General features: G+C 36.2%; 1 protein-coding gene and 2 pseudogenes across 1 annotated transcript; 2 read left to right on the top strand and 1 right to left on the bottom strand.

Moving 5' to 3' along the window:
- Window positions 1-4,006: 4,006 nt before the first annotated feature.
- On the top strand, window positions 4,007-5,915 carry LOC118013103 (olfactory receptor 8B3-like). The gene is given in 2 exon segments (XM_035008749.1): window positions 4,007-5,287; window positions 5,289-5,915. Coding segments are annotated over 2 exon segments (933 nt in total). The 5' UTR covers window positions 4,007-4,981.
- Window positions 5,916-20,589: 14,674 nt separating this feature from the next.
- Window positions 20,590-21,631, top strand: LOC118013102 (annotated as a pseudogene).
- Window positions 21,632-21,778: 147 nt separating this feature from the next.
- Window positions 21,779-22,996, bottom strand: LOC118013101 (annotated as a pseudogene).
- Between the last annotated feature and the right edge of the window lie 508 nt (window positions 22,997-23,504).

The following is a 23,504-nucleotide window of genomic DNA, read 5'->3' as shown; positions in this document are numbered from 1 at the left end:
GGATCTAACAGATATATTCAGAACATTCTGTCTGAAAAGAGTGGAATACATATTCTTTTCAAGTGCACATGGAACATTCTCCAGAATAGATCATACATTAGTCCACAGAACAAGTCTCAACAAATTAAAAAAGACTGAAGTCATGCCATGCATCTTTTCTGACCAAAACACTATGAAACTGATCATCAACCAGAAGAAAAAAATCTGGAAAGACCACAAATATATGGAGATTAAATAACATGCTGCTAAAAAATGAATGAGTCAACCAAGAACTGAAAGAGGAAATAAAATAAATGGAAACAAATGAAAACAAAAACACGATGGTCCAAAACCTTTGGGATGCAGCAAAAGCTGTTCTAAGAGTGAAGTTTATAGCAATACAGGCCTACCTCAAGAAGCAAGAAAAATCTCAAATAAACAACCAACTGTCATACCTAAAGGAGCTAGAAAAAGAAGAACAAACAAAACCCCAAACCAGTAAAGAAGTAATAAAGATTACAGCAGAAATAAATGAAATAGAAACTAAAAAACAATAGAACAGATAAATGAAACCATGAGCTGATTCTTTGAAAAGATCAGCAAAATTGATAAACCTTTAGCCAGACTCATTTAAGAGAGAGAGAGAGAGGGAGAGAGAGAGAGAGAGAGAGAGGAGTCAGACAAAATCAGAAATAAAAGAGGAGAAAGAACAACCAACACCACAGAAATACAAAGGAATATAAGAGAATATTATGAAAAATTATATGCTAAAAAATTGGACAAACTAGAAGAAATGGAAAAAATTCCTAGAAGCATATAACCTCCTAAAACTGAAGCAGGAAGAAATCGAAAATTTGAACAGACTGATTACCAGCAATGAAATAGAATCAATGATCAAAAAACTCCCAACAAACAAAAGTCCAGGACCAGATGGCTTCACAGGCAGATTCTACCAGACATTTAAAGAAGAGTTAATACCTATTCTTCCTCAAACTCTTCCAAAAGATAGAAGAAACACTTCCAAATCCATTCTACAAGGCCAGCATTACACTGATATCTAAGCCAGGTAAAGACACTACAAAAAAAAAAAAAAAAAAAAGAGAGAGAACTACAGGTCAGTATCTGATGAACATAGATGCAGAAATCCTCAACAAAATATTAGCAAAATGAATCCAACAGTACGTTAAAAAAAATCATTCACCACAATCAAGTGGGATTTATTCCTAGGATGCAAGGTGGTTAAATATTCACAAAACAACCAACATGATGCATCACGTCAACAAGAGATAGGATAAAAACTGTATCCTCATTTCAATATGCAGAAAAAGCATTTGACAAAGTACAGCATCCATTCATGATAAACACTCTGAATAAAGTAACAGCTAACATCAGCTAACATTATACATGATGGTGAAAAACTGAGAGCTTTTCCTCTAAAATCAGGAACAAGACAAAGATGTCTACTCTCACCACTTTTATTCTACATAGTACTGGAAGTCCTAGCAATGGCAATCCAACAAGAAAAAGGAATACAGAGCATCCAGATTGGTAAGGAAGAAGTAAAACTTTCACTATTTGTAGATGACATGATATTACATATAGAAAACCCTAAAGATTCCACCAAAAAACTATTAGAACTGATAAATGAATTCAGTATGGTTGCAGGATACAAAATCAACGTGCAAAATCCATTTAATTTCTATACACTAATAATAAAGTAGCAGAAAGAGAAGTTAAACAAAACAATCCCATTTATGATTACACCAAAAATAATAAAATACTTAAGAATAAACAACAAAGGAGGTGAAAGACTTGTTCTTTCACTATAAAACATTAATGGAAGAAATTGAAGATGACAAAAACAGTTACAAGACATTCCATGCTCATGAATTGGGAGAACAAATATTGTTAAAATGTCCATACTACCGAAAGCAATCTGCAGATTTAATGTAATCCCTATTAAAATATCAACAGCATTTTTCACAGAACTAGAACAAATAATCCTAAAATTTGTATGGAACCACAAAAGACCTCAAGTATCCAAAACAGTCTTGAAAAAGAAAAACAAAGCTGGAGGTATCACAATTCTAGATTTCAGGTTATACTATAAATCTATAGTAATCAAAACAATATGGTACTAGCATAAAAATAGAAACATAGATCAATAGAACAGAATAGAGACCCCAGAAATAGATTTACAATTATATGATCAATTAATCTATGACAAAGGATGCAAGAATATGCAATGGAAAAACACAGTCTCTTTAACAAATGGGGTTGAGAAAACTGGACAGCTACAGAAAAAAAAGAAAAAAAAAGAAAAAAAAGAGAAAGAAACCTTCTTATACCGTACACAAAAATGCACTCAAAATGGATTAGAGACCTAAATATGAGGCCTGAAACCATAAAAATCCTAAAAGAGAGCACAAGGAATAATTTCTCTGACATTGGCCATAAAAACATCTTTCTAGGTATGTTTCTTGAGGCAAGGAAAACAAAAGGAAAAATAAACTATTGGGACTACATCAAAATAAAAAGCTTCTGCACAGCAAAGAAACAGTCAACAAACAAAAAGACAACCCACTGAATGGAAGAAGATATTTATAAATGATATATCCAAAAAGGGGTAAGTATCCAAAAAAAAGAGTAAGTATCCAAAACATATAAAGAACTTATATAATTCAACACACACAAAAAAATCCAATTTAAAAATGGGCAGAAGACATGAGCAGACATTTCTCCAAATGAAGACAATATAGATGGCCAACAGACACATAAAAAGTTCCTCAACATCACTTATCATTCACTCATGTGAAGTGAGGAATATCACCTCACACCTGTCAGAATGGCTAAAATCAACAACACAGGAAACACCAGGTGTTGGTGAGTTTGTGGAGAAAGGGGAACTCTCATGCACTGTTGGTGGGAATGCAAACTAGTGCAGTCACTGTTGGTGACTGGAGGTCCCTCAAAAAGTTAAAAATAGAATTACCTTATAATCCAGTAATTCCACTACTGGATATTTACCCAAAGAATACAAAAACACTAATTTGAAAAGTTATATGAACCCCTGTTATTTATAATAGCTAAAATATGAAAGCAACCCAAGTGTCCATTGATAGATGAAAGAAATGGTATGTATATACAATGGAATATTAGCCATAAAAAAGGATGAAATCTTGCCATATACAACAACATGGTTGTATCTACAGGGTATAATGCTAAGTGGAATAAATCAGTCAGACAGACAAATACCATATGATTCACTCATATGTGGAATTTAAGAAACAAAATAAAACAAATTGAGAAAAAAAGAGATGAAATTAAAAAATCAGACTCTTAGCTAGAGAACAAACTGATGGTTACCAGAGGGGAGGTGGATGGGAGGATTGGTGAAATAAATGAAGGTGATTAAGAGTACACTTATTGTGATGAACACTGAGTAATGTATAGAATTGTTGAATCACTATACCTGAAACTAATAAAACTGTACCTTAATTATACTGGAATTAAAAAAATAAAAAATAAAAAATAACTTTAAAAGTGAAGGCATTATCCTTTTGGAGTTAACGCAGGAGAAACAACAATTGAATTGAATTACTGCAATATTTGAAATATTTCAGGTAAAGAAATAAAGAAGCCTGTAGGCAGAATCTATGGAAAATTTTCATTTAAGATATGGGAAGAAAGAGAGAAAGAACCTATGCAATAGATTTTCCATAAGAGATGAAGATGATAGGAAGATAGGAGTTTATTTTTGCTTCTACCTTGGAGGATGTACAACCCTTAGAGTGAAGTGTAAACTTGATTAGATTTTGAGTCCCTAAGGAACTAAATAGAGATTGTGGTTCTGAGTGTAAACACAATCAATCCCCTATTTCTCTTTTACGCATAGAATCTATTCCTTGGGGAAGAACCTGAGCAAACTTCTACCCTGTTTTTATAATCAAGTGCACTTTATCATTCAACTCACATTCAATCTTCTGTGTCTTTTAGCAAGTAGCAAATGTGATAATAATAAAGACTATTTTTCTCTGCCACTTGAGAGAACTCAGTTATAATCAGAAGTTATGATTTATAGTCCAGAAATATTTGAAGAGCATATTTGAAATTAAGTCTGGGCTAAATCCTTTTAGAATTAAAGAAACCAAAGTTTAGAGCCTGAAATTGCCTTTCCAAGACCAGAGGGGCAAATACCAAGGATAAGGAAGCACTGACGTTTTTTGGCCTAAGGAGGGTGAGTGTCTGAATTCTGTTTATATCAGTGTCCTTGTTTTGAGATGGAGGTCCAAAAATCTAAGATAAGCCCCTTTCTTTCCCATTTATGTAGTCCTGAGACTCAAATGAAACTGGCAGGAGAATATGCTTCAGGGGGATAAGAGAATGTTTGGAGATCAGGGGGTACAGTGGATGCAGTATCTCAGTAAGTTCCCTCTCCATGGGTGGAACTCTCAATCTTCTAGATTTATGGCTTTTTCTCTATGACATGTGGCAGTAACTCAACCTCCCCTAGACTCTGGTTCCTTAGTGTTGGATTAGGAATAACATTCATGGTTCCCAACCCACCAAGTCTAATCTGGTTCATTAGAGGCTAGCTTTAGGTTATTAGGATCTCTGCCTCCAATTTTGCTGGTGAGAAGGTTCAAGTGAATGAAGAAATTGTGCAATCAGAGAAGGATGATTCTGTCCTGGGCCATGCTTCTTCTTACTTACCCTTGGTTTTCCAGCAGTCACATTTGCATGTGGCAGCACTGGCCTTTCCTCTGCAGGCTAAGTTCGTGATGCCTTTTGCTATATTTACCTCATTAAGACTCTAGTAAGGGAAAGTCCTGTCACGTAGTCTCATGCCAATGAAAAAGGCAGATTCTATGTGTCCAGGTTGGCTAGTCTCAGACATTCCTAGTGTACACACTCCCTTATAAGATGGGATATTACAGGAAGAGCTGAGTTTTTCTGTAATGCAACCCATTTCTCCTGTGTCCACAGATCCCATTAGAGAAGAATGACTCCTGGAAATGCTTCTTTTGTGACTGAATTCATTCTGATGGGGCTAACAGACCTATCAGACCTCCAGCTCCCCCTGTTCTGCCTGTTTCTAGTCATGTATGTGTTCACTGTGTTGGGAAATTTGGGCCTGATAACTCTAATTGGGCTGAATTCACACCTCCACACCCCCATGTACTTTTTCCTCTTCAATTTGTCCTTCATAGACCTCTGTTACTCTTCTGTGTTTACACCCAAAATGCTGATTAACTTCACATCAAAGAAGAATATTATCTCCTACAGGGGGTGCATGACCCAGCTTTACTTTTTTTGTTTTTTTTTGCATTTCTGAAGCTTATGTGCTGACGTCAATGGCCTATGATGGCTATATGGCCATCTGTAACCCACTTTTGTATAATGTTGCCATGTCCCCTAAAGTGTGTTCCAGCCTTATGCTTGGTTCATATTTGATGGCATTTTCAGGTGCTATGGCCCACACAGGATGCATGCTGAGACTGACCTTCTGTGATGCAAACACCATCAACCATTATTTTTGTGATATTCTCCCTCTGCTCCAGCTCTCCTGCACCAGCACTTATGTCAATGAGCTGGTGGTTTTCATTGTGGTGGGCATCAGTGTGATTGTACCCAGTGTCACCATCTTTGTCTCTTATGGTTTCATCCTCTCCAGCATCCTGAGCATCAGCTCCACTGAGGGCAGGTCCAAAGCCTTCAGCACCTGCAGTTCCCACATAGTTGCTGTTTCTTTCTTCTTTGGATCAGGTGCATTTGTGTATCTTAAACCATCTTCTGTTGGGGGTATGGATGAGGAAAAAATCTCTTCTGTCTTTTACACCAATGTGGTTCCCGTGATGAACCCTTTCATTTATAGCTTGAGAAACAAAGATGTTAAAATTGCTCTGAGTAAAACGCTCATTAGGAGAAAGTTTTGATCACAGTCAGTGTTTCTGTGCAGATAGTCATGGGGCAGGGCAATTCCATGTGTTTATTTACAATATTTTTAGTGGTAGTCTCCTTATCCTATTACTTTCTCACTGTGGTAAAGGAAATTTGAGTCTTCTCTCTATTTGGTTCTAATTTTTTTTAGGGTTGGTCTGCTTCCTTTCAACATCATTTTTGCAACTTTAATTCCTTTCTCTCATTTTTCCTATTTAAGAATAACATTAAGGAATAAATTCATCTTTTTTTATTGTAATTAATAGACTTTTTTTCTCCTGGATAAAGGTGAATGATTCTGCAAATGATCAATAAAATAACACCAGTGTGACCTTGTGCATTGTGGGGTTTCTTAACTGCCATCTCTAAGGTTCTATTGGAAGCATGATTCACATAATGTCTGTTTACTCTTTTCTTTCAGTTCTACTGTGGGCAGGAATATGACTCCTTCAAATGCCAGTGTTTCACAATTACAGCAGATTCCATAACAACTATCAATTTTACTCCACTTTGCAGATGTAAACCCTATACATTAAGTTTATTTTAACAGACATTTCATATTTACTTCTCTACATTCAAAGTCACACATAATAGATTGTCAATATATATTGAGGTTACTGAATACTTAAAGTCACACAGCTTTTCATGAAGAATTCTAGAATAAGCTATTAGCTGCCTAATTTCAACTCAACTACTCTTTTTTAGTGTACTTTCTTTAAAAAAAAAAAAAGATTTATTTTAGAGAGAGAGCACATGTGTGCATGAGTGGGAGGAGGGGCAGAGTGCGGAGCCCAACATGGGGCTTGATCTCACATTAGATTATGACCTGAGCTGAAACCAAGAGTCTGATTGCTTAACTGACTGAGCCACCCTGGTGCCCCATTTCTAGTATACTTTCTAATTCATTTTATTTTTATTTTAGTAAACATGAAATATGAGAAAACATTTCCATTTTGAATGCTGACTTTTTTTATAAGAAAAAAATGTGAAATATTTTCAGGGTCTTGTAATTTAAAAAACAAGACACAGGAGAAAAATTTTCCAGGAACATGCCATTAGTGTATGACCCAAAGTGATACATGGCCAATAAATGAGAGCTCCTTCAGTAGGGAATAGACAATGAGATTTTAAAACTGTATTTCATTCTGAATTTGTAACCTATTCCATAGAGCTGTCATTATCCTTCACTATCCATAAAGTTTTCATTAAAACTTATTATACACAATGACCATATATTAATAGTGGTTTTGGGAATGAAGACCAATGGCTATGGCCTCATTTGTGGGGAACCAGGTAGAGTGAGGACAGCATCTTAAGGAGATAAAATAATGAATGCTAGTCAAAACTCAAGTTGGCAGGCTCAGTCGATTAAGTGTCTGCCTTTGGCTCAGGTCATGATCCCAGGTCCTGGGATCAAGCTCCACATCGGGGTCCCTGCTCAATGGGGAGCCTGCTTCTCCCTCTGCCTGCTGCTCCCCCTGCTTGTGCTCTCGCTCTCTCTCTGTCAAATAAATAAATAAAATCTTAAATAAATAAATAAATAAAACCCCCTCAATTTGGGATGAGGAATAGAAAGTAAAACGAGAAAAGAAATCTTTGGATAACTTTTCTTTCAGGAAGGCTCCAGAATATTATGTGGATGACAGGATTTCTATGGATAGAATAAAAGCTTATTTGATATTTAAAAAGTTAAACTCACAGGACTGCTGGGTCCTAGGGACAGTAACATCACTCCTGTTTTTGGTGGCTTCCATATGCTACTCCCATATGGATTTTGAAGTACAAAAACCTCAAATTACAGCTGGGAGAACAATGACAATTTGAAAGAACTATGTAATAAGTAAATTAAATTGTGATGGTGTCCTTTCTGTAATGGGATTTTGGCTTGTTTTTCTTTTGAGAGAATGGGCAAAACAATGATCACTCAAAAATCCTTAATATGACATGTGAAGTGACAATTTAAACGTGTTCTAAGATAACTTTAATAACATTTACTATGTTACTGTTTTCTAATCTCCACTCAATATTTAGGTATTTTGAAAGTTAGCATAGTTAGATTGTTGACTTGTTTGTTTTTGAGGTGTTTGGCATTGCTAAATGGCACTGACTTGTGGTTTTTAAATGGCCACTCCTTCCCCCATCTTCTGACTTCAATATTAATAAGCTTGATTTTCACTTAACTATTTATATGAAGTAGCTGATCTTGGGTGGAATTTTCATTTTGCTTTTCTTTTACTAACTGTTTTAATAAAATTGTTTTCCCTATTGGAAAAAAATATTTATAGCTGTGGAATTTAGAATAGTTTGTAGACATTGCAAAGGTGCATTCAGTCTTTATGTATTTTATCACTATTTTGAGGTGGCCCAAAGAGTGGATTTAAAAGTCATTAATCTTTCATTTGATGACACTCAAATACAAATGAAATCTGTTTCAATTTCAGAAAAAAATATTCTTCAAAATTAGGTTCCATTCTTTCAGATTGTTTTGGAAACCATCAGAAAAACAGATATAAAGACAGATTGTAAAATTTAAGGGTGGTAAAGTTTTAATAGAGGCAATTTAGTTTTTCTAATTTTTTTTAAGTTAATGCATTTAAGTACTATAAAGTGGTTTGTACTTCTTCCAGGGGGAAGAATATATCAGAGAAAACAAGTCAGGTGTTTTACATACACAGCATAGGGTTATCCTTTGTAGTTTTATATTCTATTTGTTATATGAAATGTGATAAAAGGGGTTTTGAGAAAAACTATAATTCTATTGAAATTGTCACAGCTGAGAGTCAAATAGGTAAGTTATAGGGTTCACCTGTGCCTGTGTATTAGGAAAGGGATTTTTCTAATTTAGTGTGAAAGCTTGGACTTTCTGAGTTGTAACAAAAAATGGTCCTCTTAGATAAACCATAGAGAAAATTTCCTGATTACATGCTAAATTTGTTTAATGGGAACTTTCTGTAAATGACCTACTATTGTAGGGTTAGGTTTGGAATGGGCATGACCAGTGTGTGCTGTGGTTAAGGATTGATGAAAGCCAGAAATAAAAGGGGTTTTAGTCTATTATCTCTTTAATTCCTGAACCCAAGCTTTGTAGAACTCCACTCTTCTTTATACTGTCTCCCTACACACACACACACACACACACACACACACACACACACACAGTGTATTCAAGTCTTACAGTTTATGAGATTTCTGCCTAACATCTATTGCATGGCATGCAACCCACTTTTAATCTATGCAAGAACATTCAGGTACATGGTTCCTGTTTTCAGCTCCAGTGAGGCAGGGCTGAGTAGGAAATGCTGCTGAATCCTGCAAGAGGAAATGGTTATTGCTTCAATCATTCATTTAATTATGTAAAAACAACAACCACAACAGCAAACATGTTTATACCTGCTAAGTGTTTAGTGATGTGTGCAATGTATGGTATGTCACAAACATAAATAAAGTAGAAGGATAGAACACAGAGAGTTACATGCTGCACACAGATAGAATCTAAAATCAGTCTTATATAGTCAAAATTATTATTAAAAATTAATTATGGTGAATCAGTGTCCATGTTGGGGACTCTCATGGTATTTTTCCATTAGTCTGGTGCAGTTGGTTTTTATCCCTAGCATTGGGACATTTCACTGTACATTCAGCTGAGTTCCAGATGAAGTAGTGGTTTATATGCAGGGCTCTGTGGTAAAAAATATGTATATTTGAACATCAAAATCACTCTGTGTGCAGTGTTACTGTTTTCTCTGTGCTGTTACATCTGTCAGTCTATGTCCTCCTCACGGAAGAACTGGGAGGTCAGTAGGGAAGGGGATCCAGTTTCCAGCTCATAGATGATGAAACTGATTCTCACAGATTTTGTGGCTTATTCCCAATCACAATTTATAAATGGTAGAAGTTGAGTTGAGGATCTGGGTGTTTTGATTCTAAACGTATCAGAATTTTAAAAATTATACAAAATTTACCATTCTTTTAAAACCAGTAAAACATGAACAGTGGTTTTAGTGAATTAAAATGTCTCAGGGGGCACTTGGGTGGCTCAGTTGGTTAAGCGACTGCCTTCGGCTCAGGTCATGATCCTGGAGTCCCTGGATCGAGTCCCGCATCGGGCTCCCTGCTCTGCAGGGAGTCTGCTCCTCCCTCTGACCCTCCCCCCTCTCATGTGCTCTCTGTCTCTCTCATTCTCTCTGTCTCAAATAAATAAATAAAATCTTTAAAAAATAAAAAATAAAATGTCTCAGAACACAAATAACAGCAAAGTATTCAAAGAAGAAAATGTCCAGAAAGTGTCTTTCACATTTCATTGACAGTATGGATTGGTTCACACAGAAGAAATCAGAGGAGGTCAAATAACACTTCCAAAGTAATCCATAACAGTCCAGGGCAGAGACAATCCCTTTACCACACTTGAAGAATTTCCACTGGTATCTGAGGGAAGAGGAAGGTCAATGTACGATCCCATTGTATAGATTTGTAGAAAGTGATATGTCACTATGTTTAGGGTAATGGTAATGAGGATATAGTTCTTATTCCATATAATATGATTTCATTTTCTTCACCATTTCTACTTTTTTCATACAGTCTTTTTATTTTTAAAGGCCTTCTTCAGTCATTATTTTTAATAGCTCTGTGATGAAAAGAATTTGGGAATATAGAAATATGAAATATTTAGGCATAGAGAAAATGAAGGAAAGACATTAACAGGCAAGTCATAGAAAAGCAAATTGCAAAGCTTTACAAATTTATGAATGAATGCTCAAGCTCATTAATATTTAGTGGAATACAATTTAGAAATGCTAGGAGAAGAAATATAGTTTCATATATTATCTGTGGGAATATGAATTATAATAGTCTTTGGGAAACCCAATATATAAACTTATATATTAAAATGAAAGACAATAGTCTGGGAACTTATCTCACTGAAATAAAGTTACTGTCATATAAAGATATATGTATAATAGTGATGGCATTGATTTTATGATGAAAAATTGGAAGATAGTGAATTTCCATCACTAGGCAGCAGGTGGATAAGTTTTGATATATCCACAGCATATAACATTGAAATAATTTCAGTGAAATGTTTTTAAATGACAAAGCAATAGGTTAACAAAAATGTTTCTTTGTAAATATAGGACATGACTCCTATGAATGCATTGGAATGTATGAGCAAGTAGGGAACTGTGGGAGGGTGTGTGCTAGGTTTAAACATGAACAAATGTCATTGATGAGGAGAGCTGTACACGGAAAGGGAGTGCTGAGAAAAAGAAAAGAGGAATCTGGGAGAATGGCAAAGTACAATGCACCAGGAATCTGTCTCTCCTCCTGAACAAAAATTGCAGTGCAGAATCTGCCTGATATAACTATTTTGGAACTCTGGAGTCTACTGAAGGCTTGCAATTTCCAGGAAAGTCTTGGGTGCTAAATTGCAGTTAATTTTGGTCAATTTCAGCTCTTAGTATAGTAGAAGCTGCCATCCTTCACTCTTCAGCTTTGTGGCAGGCAGCCATTCATGTCTCCAGAATCAGCTTGCATTCAACTCACAGGAGCTAGAGTGGATAAATAAGACCCTGTACTCCAAATACTGGGGAACCATGCTCTAATTGATGATTGCTACTTCCCGATTTCTCAGGTGCAGATAAAAATGTGGGCAGTGTTGTTGCACTCCTCAACTGTGGCAAGCTCCTTCTCTTCTTGCTGAATTGACTTTGAGTAGATTTAAAGAGCAGTGCCCTTTTTCACCTTTTGTTTGTTTGTTTGTTTTCACCCTTTGAGAGCCAGTTATCAAAAATCTAGGACTTTCAAAAGCAGTTGTATACACAGCGAAATAAGAAACTCACTGCACATGTACAGGGAGAGGGGCAGGGTCTGAAAAACCTGAAAAGACCTTAAGTTAACACCTCAGACTGACCCTTGGCACAGATACACTCTACAATAGTTAAAAAACAACAACAACAACAAAAAATAAACAACAACAAAACAGTAAACCCTGGTGAAGGGAAAGAATCTGATTTCTAGAGTTACCATATTATTAGATTCATATGTTCAATTTTCAACAAGAAATCACAAAATATACAAAGAAACAGGTTTGGGCCCTTCAAAGAAATAGCAAATCAACAGAAACTGTCCCTGAAAAAGGCTTCATGGCAGATCTATTAAACAAAGACTTTAAAATAACTGTTTCAGGAGGCTGAAATATGTAAAGGAAGATGGGGAAAGAGTCAATAAAACAATAAAAAACAAAATGGAAATACCAATAAAGACACAGAAAACCTAAAAAGAAGCCAAAAAAGAAATTCTGGACCTGAAAATTGCAATAACTGTAATGAAAAATTCACTAGAGCAATTCAAAGGCATATTTGAACAGGCAAAGGAAAGGATCAGTGAACTCAAAAGTAGAACAATGGAGATTATCAAATCTGAGGGACAAAAAGGAAAAAGAATGAAGAAAAGTGTATAGAATCTAAACAATCTGTGTGATAACATCAAGCTCATCAACATACTCATTGTGAGAGTCCAGGAGAAGAGAAAGTGTCAGAATATCTGAAGAGAAAATGACTTAAAACTTCCCAAGTATGATGAACATCATGAATGTAAACATCTAAGAAACCCATTGAATTTTAAGAAAGATGACCTCAAAGGAACTCACACCTAGACACATGGTAATTAAACTTTTGCAAGACAAAACAAAGGGAGAATCTTGATAGTAGCAAGAGAGAAATGACACATCACATAAAAGAGACCATTAGCAAACTTAGCAGATTTCTCATCAGAAACTTTGGAGGCAAGAAGGCAGTGGATTAATATGTTCAAAGTACTAGGTAAATCTCTCAAAAAACTGTCAACCCAGAATCCTGTACCCAACAAAAATTTTCTTCAAAAGAGAGGAAGAAATTAAGACATTTCCAGATACACAAAAGCTTAAAGAGTTCATTGTCTTGTAATAAATGCTTAAGGGAGTCCTGTAGTGTGAAATGAATACTACATAGTAACTTTAAGCCACATAAAGAAATGAAGTTTTCAATTAATGTAAGTACATAGGCAATTTTAAAAAAGGTAGTGTCATTATAAAAATAGTATGTAACTCCACTTTTTTTTCTACATGATTTAAGAGACAAGTACATTAAAAAATAAGTAAAAGTCTAAAAGCTAGTATTATTGTAACTTTGGTTTGTAACTCCACATATTATTTCCTACATAATTTAAGATAGTAATGCATGTAAATTAATTATTAATTTACGTTTTGGGTGTCATATAACAAAGATGTAGTTTTGTGATCTCAATCACTGAAAGGAGGTTGTACAGATATAAAAGCACATAATTCTTACGTGTTATTGAAGTTAAATTGGTATAAATTCAAATAAGAGTATTATAATGGTAGGATATTCAATATAATTAATCTCCATGGTAACCACAAAGAAATATTTATAGAGTATTCCCAAAAGAAATGAAAAATATTTAAACCTTTTAGTACAAAAGGCAACTAAACAACAACAAAAGAGTACTGTAGGAAATATGGAACAAAAAGCTATAAGACAAATGGAAAACAAATAGTAAAATGATAGAAGTAAATCCCTCCTTATCAGTAATTATTTCAAATATAAATAGATTAAGACCTCCAAACAAAAAATAGAGATAGGAGGAATGGATTAAAAAAAAAGGAATTCAACTATATGCTGTATACAAGAGACTCCCCTTAGGCCCAAAGACCCTAATAGATTGAAAGTGGAAGGAAGCCAAAGATTTTGTGTGAAAATACTAACCAAAGTAGAGCAGGAGTGGCTATACTGATATAAAACAAATAGACTTTTAATAAAAGAACTTTGCAAGATAACAAACAACACTACAGAAATACAAAGGATTATAAGAGAATACCATGAAAACTTATATGCCAACAAATTGAACAACCTAGAAGAAATAGATAAATTACTAGAAACATAATCTCCCAGAATTGAATCAGGAAGAAATAGAAAATTTGGACAGACCAATTACCAGTAATGAAATTGAATCAGTAATCAAGTAACTCCCATCAAACAAAAGTCTAGGACCAGACAGCTTCACAGGTTCTACCAAACATTTAAAGAAGAGTTAATACCTATTCTCAAACTATCCCAAAAAATAGAAGAGAAAGAAAAACTTCCAAATTCAGTCTACAAGGCCTGCATTATCCTGGTACCAAAACGAGATAAAGACACTACAAGAAAAACAAAACAAAACAAAACATAGATGCAAAAGTCCTCAACAAAGTATTAGCAAACTGAACCCAATAATACATTAAAAAAATCATTCACCATGATAAAGTGGGATTTATTCCCAAGAAGCAAGGGTGGTTCAATATTTGTAAATCAATCAGTGTGATACATCACATCAGTAAGAGAAAGGATAAAAACCGTATCATTTCCATACATGCAGAAAAAGCATTTGACAAAGTACAACCATTCATGATAAAAACTCCCAAAACAGTAGGTTTGGAAGGAATATTCTTCAATATAATAAATGTCCTATGAGGAACTGCAGCTGACATCAGATTCAATGGCGAAAAACTGAGAACTTTACCCCTAAGATTGGGAAAAAGATAAGGATATCTCACCACTTTTATTTCACATAGTACTGGAAGTCCTAGGGCAACAATTGGACAAGAAAAAGGACTAAAAGGCATCCACATTGATAAGGAAGAAGTAAAACTTGCACTATTTGTAAATGACATGATACTATATATAGAAAATCCTAAAGACTCCACCAAAAATCTACTAGAACTGATAAATGAATTCAGTCAATTTGCAAGATACAATATCAATGTACAGAAACCTGTTGCATTTCTATACACTAATGATTAAAAATCAGAATAGGAAATTAAGAAGCAATCTTATTTACAATTGCATCAAAAATAATAAAATACCTAGGAATAAACTTAACCAAGAAAGTGAAACACTTGTACTCTGAGAACTATAAAACATTGATGTAAGAAATTGAAGATGACACAAACTAATGGAAAGATATTCTATGCTCCTAGATTGGAAGAAAAATATTGTTAAAATGTCCATACTACTCAAAGCAATCTATAGATTTAATGCAATCCCTATAAAAATACCAACAGCATTTTTCACAGACCTAGAATAAATAATCCTAAAATTTGTATGGAAACACAAAAGACCCTGAATAGCCAAAACAATCTTGAAAAAGAAAAACAAAGCTGGAGGTATCACAATTCTAGATTTCAATTATGTTACAACACTGTACTAATCAAAACAGTATGATACTGGCACAAAGATAGACACAAAGATCAATGGAACAGAATAGAAAGCCCAGAAACAAACCAATGATTATATTGTCAATCTTTGGCAAAGGAGTCAAGAACATGAGATGGGAAAAAGATAGACTTCAACAAATGGTGTTGGGAAAACTGGACAGCTACATGCAAAAGAATGAAACTGGACCACTTTCTTATAACATACACAAAAATAAACTCAAAATGGGTTAAAGACTTAAATATGAGACCTGAAACCATAAAAATCCTGGAAGGGAACACAGGTAGTAATTTTTGACTTCCACCATAGGAACATTATTCTAAATATGTCTCCTGAGTCAAGAGAAGCAAAACAAAAAATAAGTTGTTGGGACTACATTAAAATAAAAATCTGCACAGTGAAGGAAACAGTCAACAAAACTAAAAGGCACTACTGCATGGAGCACTGGGTGTTATATGCAAACAATGAATCATGGAACACTACATCAAAAACTAATGATGTAATGTATGGTGATTAACATAATTTAAAAAAACTAAAAGACAATCTATGGAATGGGAGAAGATATTTGCAAATGACATATCTGATAAAGGGTTAATATACAAAATATATAAAGAACTTATACAACTCAACACCTAAAAAAACAATCTGATTAAAAAATAGGCAGAATACATGAATAGACATTTTCCCAAGGAAGACATACAGATAGCCAGCAAACACATGAAAAGATGCTTAACATCACTGATAATCAGGGAAGTGCAAATCAAAACCACAATGAGATATCACTTCACACCTGTCAGAATGGCTAAAATCAACAACACAAGAAACAGCAAGTTGGCAAGGATGTGGAGAATAAGGAACCCTCATGCATTATTGGTTAGGAATGCAAACTGGTACAGCCACTGTGAATGATAGTATGGAGTTCCCTCAAAAAGTTAAAAATAGAATTACCCCATGATCCAGTAATTGCATTACTGGATATTTATCAAAAAAATACAAAAACACTAATTTGAAAGAATATATGCACCTCTGTATTTATTGCAGCATTATCTACAATAGCCAAATTATGGAAGCAGCCCAAGCGTCTATCAAAAGATGAATGCATAGGGGCGACTTGGTGGCTCAGTCATTAAGTGTCTGCCTTTGGCTCAGGTCATGATCCCAGGGTCCTGGGATCAAGCCCCACATCAGGCTCCCCACTCTGCTGGAAGCCTGCTTCTCCCTCTCCCACTCCCTCTGGTTGTGTTCCCGCTCTCGCTGTGTCTCTCTCTGTCAAATAAATAAATAAATTTTTTTAAAAAAGATGAATGGATAAAGAAGATGTGGTGTGAATTGATTCAGAAAAAGCATTGGACTAAACTCAACATCCTTTCATGATAAAAATTTTCAACTGACTAAGACTAGAAGGAAAATACCTCAACAGAATAAAAGCTGTGTTTGAAATCTGGGAGCTTTTTCCTCAAAGGTCAGGGTCAAGGGAAGGACGCTCACTCTCACAGCCTCTATTCAACACAGCATTAGAATTTCTAGCCAGGACATTAGGCAAGAAATAGAAATAAATATTATCCAAATTGGAAAAGAAGAAGGAAAAATATCTCTCTTCTCAAATGTTAAAATCTTATATGTAGAATATTCTAGTCGACAAAAAATTAAAACCACAAAGGAATTTAGGAAAGTAGCAGGATACAAAGTCAACACACAAAGTTCAGATGCCTTTATATACACTAATAATGAACAATCCTTAAGGGAAATTAAGAAAAAAACAGTTTCATTTATAGCAGCATCAAATAGGATCAAATACTTAACCAAGGAGATAAAAGACTTGTAAAATGAAAATGAAAAAACATTGCTGAAAGTAAATACAGAAGACATAAATAAATAGAAACATACTCTATGTTCAGAGGTTGGAAGACTTACTATTGTTAAGATGTTAATGCTGCCCAAAGTGATCTACAGATTCAACACAATTCAAATCAAAATTCCAATGACTTTTTTTTTTTTGCAGAAATAGAAAAACCCATCCTAAAATTCATACGGAAACTCAGGGACCCTGAACAGCCAAAACAATCTTGAAAAGGAGTAAAGCAGGAAGACTCATACTTCCTGGTTACAAAACTTACTACAAAGCTATAGTAATCAAAAGAGCGTGGTACTGGCATAAAGTTGAACAGAAAGACCAATGGAATACATGAGAAAACCCTGATTAATTCTTGCATAACATGGAAGATTTTTTTGTATATGACACCATAACAAAGGCAACAGAAGCAAAGATAGATAAGTGGGATTATATCAAATAAAAAGCTTCTTCAGAGCAAAGGAAACAATCAGCAAAATGAAAGACCAACCTACAGAATGGGAGGAAATACTTGTAAACCATATATCTGTTAAAAAGTTATATCCAAAATATGCAAGGAACACCTAAAACTCAATAGTAATAATAACACAAAAGAAATAACTCTATGAAAAAGTGGGCGAAGGACCCGAATACACATTTCTCCAAAGAAAGCATGTACATGGCCAACAAGTATATGAAAAGATGCTCAATATCACACTAATCACCGGGGAAATGCAAATGCAAACCCCAATGAGATATCACCTCATGTCTGTTAGAATGGCTATTATCAAAAGGACAATAGATAACAGGCATTGGTGAGTTTGTAGGGCAAAAAAGGAAACCTTGTACAGTGTTGGTCAAACTGTACAAAGTTTCCTTTATGTAAGAAGAGTAAATCCTGGAGATCTAATGTACACTAATGTCACTATAGTTAACAATACTTTAGTGCATACTTTAAATTTGCTAAGAGGGTAGATCTGAGATGTTCTCACTATAAAATAAAGGTAACTATGTTAGGTGATAGATACTTTAACTTGATTGTGATGATTATTTGACACTGTTTACAAATATAAAATCAAGTCATTCATCTTAAATATATAAAATTATGGGGTGCCTGGGTGGCTCAGTCAGTTAAGCAGCTGCCTTCAGCTCAGGTCATGATCTCAGGCTCCTGAGATCGAGCCCCGAGTCCAGTTCCCTGTGCAGTGGAGAGTCTGCTTCTCTCTCTCCCTCTACTGCTCCCCCTGCTTGTGCTCTCTTGCTCACCCTCTCTCTTCAAATAAATAAATAAAATCTTAAAAATATATATATATAATTATTATTTTAAATTACACCCTGTAAAGATGGAAAAGAAAAAAAAATAACTTGGACTCAATTTCTTCTTTAGTTATACTGAGGCTGAATCATAGTTTCAAGATTTGCTTTCATGACAAAATTGCAGTTGCCCCAGATAATGGAGATCTATTGAAAGTTCTTGACGTAGGGAATAACAGATCTGAGCTTTCAGAGCTCATTCTAGCAGCAGTTTAAATGGTAAAATAAGAGGGCATTTGTGGAAATCCTAGAAAATAATTAGGAGCCACTATAGTTTGGTAGTAGAGTTAAAATAAAACCTAAAAACTGCCTGAATTTGTGTGGTGGCTCAGGAAAGGGGTGGAGGTCATTGCGGTTATAGACTCTATTGCTTAGCATGTGGGATATATGGAAATATTCTGAAGGTTTGTAACCAGAGAACCACATCATTTTCAGAAATATTTATTGAGTTCCTAGTATGTATACTATATGTACTTAAATAAATTAGACAAAAATGATGGTTATAGAACTTATGATTATTGGAGCACACAGGAATTAAAGGGAAAAATATCTGATGAGTGTGATGATGGAGGCTCTCTTGGAATTTATGAGAATCTATATAATGACAGCTGACATTAATTGACCATTTACCATGGGACAGGCACTGTTCCAGCCATTTTACTTACCATCATCATAACAATCAAAAGAAAATGGCATTATTTTTACCATTCCTATTTTACAATGAAAAATCAGAGGAAAAAAGAAATTAAGTAATTTACTTGGGGTTTTATTAGTAATAGTGAAGGTAGGATTCATGCACTCTCAAACTCTGTAGGTCCTATTATTTTGTGTGTGTGTGATGAGAAGAAATAGATGACCTCTTACTGAAATATTACAAAAAACCCAGCAGAACGGTCAGGTACACATTTCCAGTAGATGTTTAGAAGTAAAAACTCTAGAAGGAATATACGACATTGCAAATTATTTTAGAGATACCTCAAGAAAGAGACAATTGATGTGAGATGCTCCCTTTTGAAAAATATCAGATAAAGGAATGAAGAATGCTGGAGGCAGAACCCTTGGAGAAAATTTTCCATTTAGGATATGGGAAGAAAGAAGGAAATAAACAGTGTAGTAGATTTCCCTTCAGAGATGAAGATGACAGGGAGATAGGAGTTCATTTTTGGCTCTGTCATGGGAGATGGACAATCCCTAGAGTGATGAGAAACCTAGAGTAAATTTGGAGTCCCTAAGGACCTAAAGACAGATGTGTGGTCTAGGGTGTAAATACAATCCTCTTCTTTCTCTTTTACATCTAGAATCTAATCCCAAGGGGAAGAGACTGAGCAAGCTTCTACTCTATTTATAAGCAGGTGCATTGTATCATTAAACTCACATTTAATCATCTGTATCTTAACAAGGGGCAAATGAGATAAAAATAGACTGTTTTCCTCTGCTGCTTGAGAGAACTCAAGGTCATAATCAGAAGTTATGACCTGTAGTTTGGAAAGGTTTCTAGGGCATGCCTGGAATTAAGTGTATGCAACATCATTTTAGAATAAAGGGACAAAAGCCTCAGAACCTGAAATTGCCCTTCCAGGACTGCAGGGGTAAAAAACAATGATAAAGAAGCACTGAAATATTCTGGCCTAAGGAGGGTGAGTTCTTGAATTCCCTTTATATGAATGTCCCTCTTGTTGTGAGATGGAAATCCAGAGATCAAAGATATGCAGCTTTCTTTTTCATTTTGTGCAGTTCTGAGATTCAAGTGAGGAGGAATCTCTTCAAGGGGAAAAGAGGGGATGTTCACAGAGTTAAGGAGTGCAAGGGTACAATATCTCTGTCAGTAAGTTCCCTCTCCATGGATGGAAGTCTCACTCTTCAGGATTTATGGCTTTTATTCTGTGACATGGGGCTTGTTCTAGACTCTTAGTTTTTGATTAGAAACAATGTTCTTAGTCTCTACCCTGCCCCAAGTCTAATGTGCATTAGAGACTAGCACCAGGTTAGAGTATCTCTGCCTCCCTTTTTGCTTGATAGGAGGTTGAAGTGAAGGAAGAGAGATGGTGAGTCCAGAGAAGGACAATTGTGTCTTGGTCCATCCTGCTTCTCCCTTTTCCCTTGGTTTTTCCAGCAATCGTGTTTGTATATGGTAGGACTGGACTTCCCTCTCTAGGCTAAATTGTGGTACTCCTTGCTCTATTTAACTTATAAACCTCTAATAAAGGGGGAGTTAGTGTTTCTCAGTATCATTATAGAGACAAAGGCAGGTTTTCTGGGTCCAGATTTGGTTAGTCTCAGACCTCAGATATTCCCAGTGTATATTCCCTTTTGTAGGTCAAGATATTGTGGGATGAGCTGGCTTTTTCTCTAATGTAATCCCGTTTTCCTGTGCTCACAGATCATGCTTGGAGAAGAATGGCTCCTACAAACTCCTCTTTTGTGACTGAATCCATCCTGCTGGGGCTAACAGACCTACCAGATCTCCAGCTCCCCCTTTTCTGTCTGTTTCTAGTCATGTATGTGGTTGCCGTGTTGGTAAATTTGTGCTTGAACTCTAATCGGGCTGAATTCACACCTCCACACCCCCATGTACTTTTTCCTCTTCAATTTGTCCTTCATAGACCTCTGTTACTCTTCTGTGTTTACACCCAAAATGCTGATTAACTTCACATCAAAGAAGAATATTATCTCCTACAGGAGGTGCATGACCCAGCTTTACTTTTTTTGTTTTTTTGCTATTTCTGAATGTTATGTGCTGATACCAATGGCCTATGATCGCTATGTGGCCATCTGTAACCCACTTTTGTATAGTGTTGCTGTGTCCCCTAAAATGTGTTCCAGCCTTATGCTTAGTTTATATTTGATGGCATTTTGGGTGCTATGGCTAACACTGGATGCATGCTGAGACTGACCTTTTGTGATGCAGCCATTATCAAGCATTATTTGTGTGATATCTTCCCTCTGCTCCAGCTCTCCTACACGAGCACTTATGTCAATGAGCTGGTGGTTTTCACTGTGGTGGACATCGACATCATTGTGCCCAGTGTCACCATCTTTGTCTCCTATGGTTTCATCCTCCAGCATCCTGCACATCAGCTCCACTGAGGGCGGGTCCAAAGACTTCAGAACCTGCAGTTCCCACATAGTTGCTGTTTCTCTTTACTTTGGGTCAGGTGCATTTGTGTATCTTAAACCATCTTCTGTTGGGTCTATGGATGAGGGAAAAATCTCCTCTATCTTTTATACCAATGTGGTTCCCTTGATGAACCACTTCATTTACAGCTTGAGAAACAAAGACATTAAACTTGTTCTGAGACAAACCCAGAGTAGGAGGGTGTTTTGATCAGAATCACTGTCTGTGGGCATAATTATAAGACTGGTATATTCTGTTTCTTTTGTCAGAATAGTTTAGGTGGGAGTGTTCATATCCTACATATTTGTTACCGTTGTGAAGGAAATTTGATTTTTCTGTCAGTTTGTTTCCAATTTTTTTTGGCTGGACACAGTATACCTTATTGTTGGTACATGACAAGGTAGGGCTCCCCAATTCCCTCCTATACTTCAGGGGTTCTGGGATGGAGACTATAGAGGTGTGGAAATTCTCAGTGTGTTGGGGGATGAGTTGGGGCATGTACTCCCTACCAGCTGAGAGCCTCTTTCTTCTTGTTCTGTCTAGTGCTATTGGTCCAGTGGGCTCTTATTCCTTGGCAGCCATATAGCCCATAAGTTCACCAGCCAGTTGCTGTAGCCAAATTCATTACCATACTAGAATATGAACTTGACTAAGTGGTCATTGAGGACAGTGACAGCCCCAGCATTGAAGGTAGAAGATTGGGTGTCATTTTTAAAGCTGCAGGAGACTACCTGGTCCTCAGTGGGGCCCAGGATGCTCTTGAGGGGGTCCTCCAATGCCTGCTTCACCAGCTTCTTGATGTCATAGTACTTGGCAGCTTTCCCCAGGTGGCAGCTCAGATCCACAACTGACACTTTGGGGTGGGGGGACATGGAAGGCCATGCCAGTGAGCTTCTTATTTAACTCAGGGATGACCCTGACTACAGCTTTGGTGGCATAAGTAGAAGCAGGAATGATGTTCTTGGAAGCCCCTCAGCCATCATGACACAGTTTCCCAGCCAGGCCTGGCATGGTCTTCTTGGTGGCAGTGATGGCATGGACTGTGGTCATGAGTTCCTCCACAATGCCATTGTTGTAATGGATGACCTTGGCCAGAGAGGACAAGCAGCTGGTGCTGCAGGAGGCATTGCTGATAATCTTGAGAGAGTTGTCATATTTCTCATGGTTCACACCCATTGCAAATATGAGGGCATCAGTAGAATGGGCAGAGATGCTGATCCTCTTGGCCCCACCTTCGAGTAAGGAGCAGCCTTCTCCAGTGGACTCCACAGCATACTCAGCACCAGCACCGCCCCATTTGATGTTGGTGGGATCTCGCTCCTGGAAGATGGAGATGGGCTTTGCATTGATGACAGGGTTCCTCTTCTCAGCCTTGACTGTGCCTTTGAATTTGCCATGGGTGGAATCATACTGGAATATGCAGGTGATGTAGTTGAGGTCAATGAAGGTGTCCTTGATGGTGACAGCATCCACTTTGTCAGAGTTAAAAGCACCCCTGGTGACCCAGTGCCCAATGTGGCCAAATCTACTTACTCCAACCTTCACCATCTTGTCTCTGGGATGGTGCTGTCACTGCACCAGAAGATGTAGCTGTGTGTCAGACAGGGAGGAGCAGAGAGCCCAATTTGTTTCCAATTTTTTAATAATAGATCTTCCTTCCTTATCATTTTCACAATGTCTTCTCCTTTTACCACTTTAACCATTTATGAATAACATTAACAAATTTATCTCTGTTTTTTACATTATCATTATGGAATTTGTTTTTTTCTCCTGGAAAAGGATAAATAGGTCTGTTAATGATCATGTAAAGTAACACTATGGTGATCTTATACCTGGGGGGGTTTCTTATACTATGCTTTTAGAATCAGGAATCAGATAATCTTTACTCTGTCTATACCCTTCCCTGGCCTGTAATGTGTCTCCTTGAAATGTCACTGTTTCACAGATACAGCAGGTTCCAGAACATCTATAAAATATAATCCACTTTCCAGCTAAACACTGTGTGTTAAGCTTCTTTTGACAGAGATTTCATATTTACCATAGGACACATACATGATCCTCAATATATATTTATTGCATAGAC

Source organism: Mirounga leonina, unplaced genomic scaffold, assembly GCF_011800145.1.
Source record: "Mirounga leonina isolate KUSES-001 unplaced genomic scaffold, KU_Mleo_1.0 Mir_153, whole genome shotgun sequence".
NCBI lineage: Eukaryota > Metazoa > Chordata > Mammalia > Carnivora > Phocidae > Mirounga > Mirounga leonina.
Note: the sequence above shows the minus strand (reverse complement) of the source record. Positions and strands in the feature narration are given on the sequence as shown.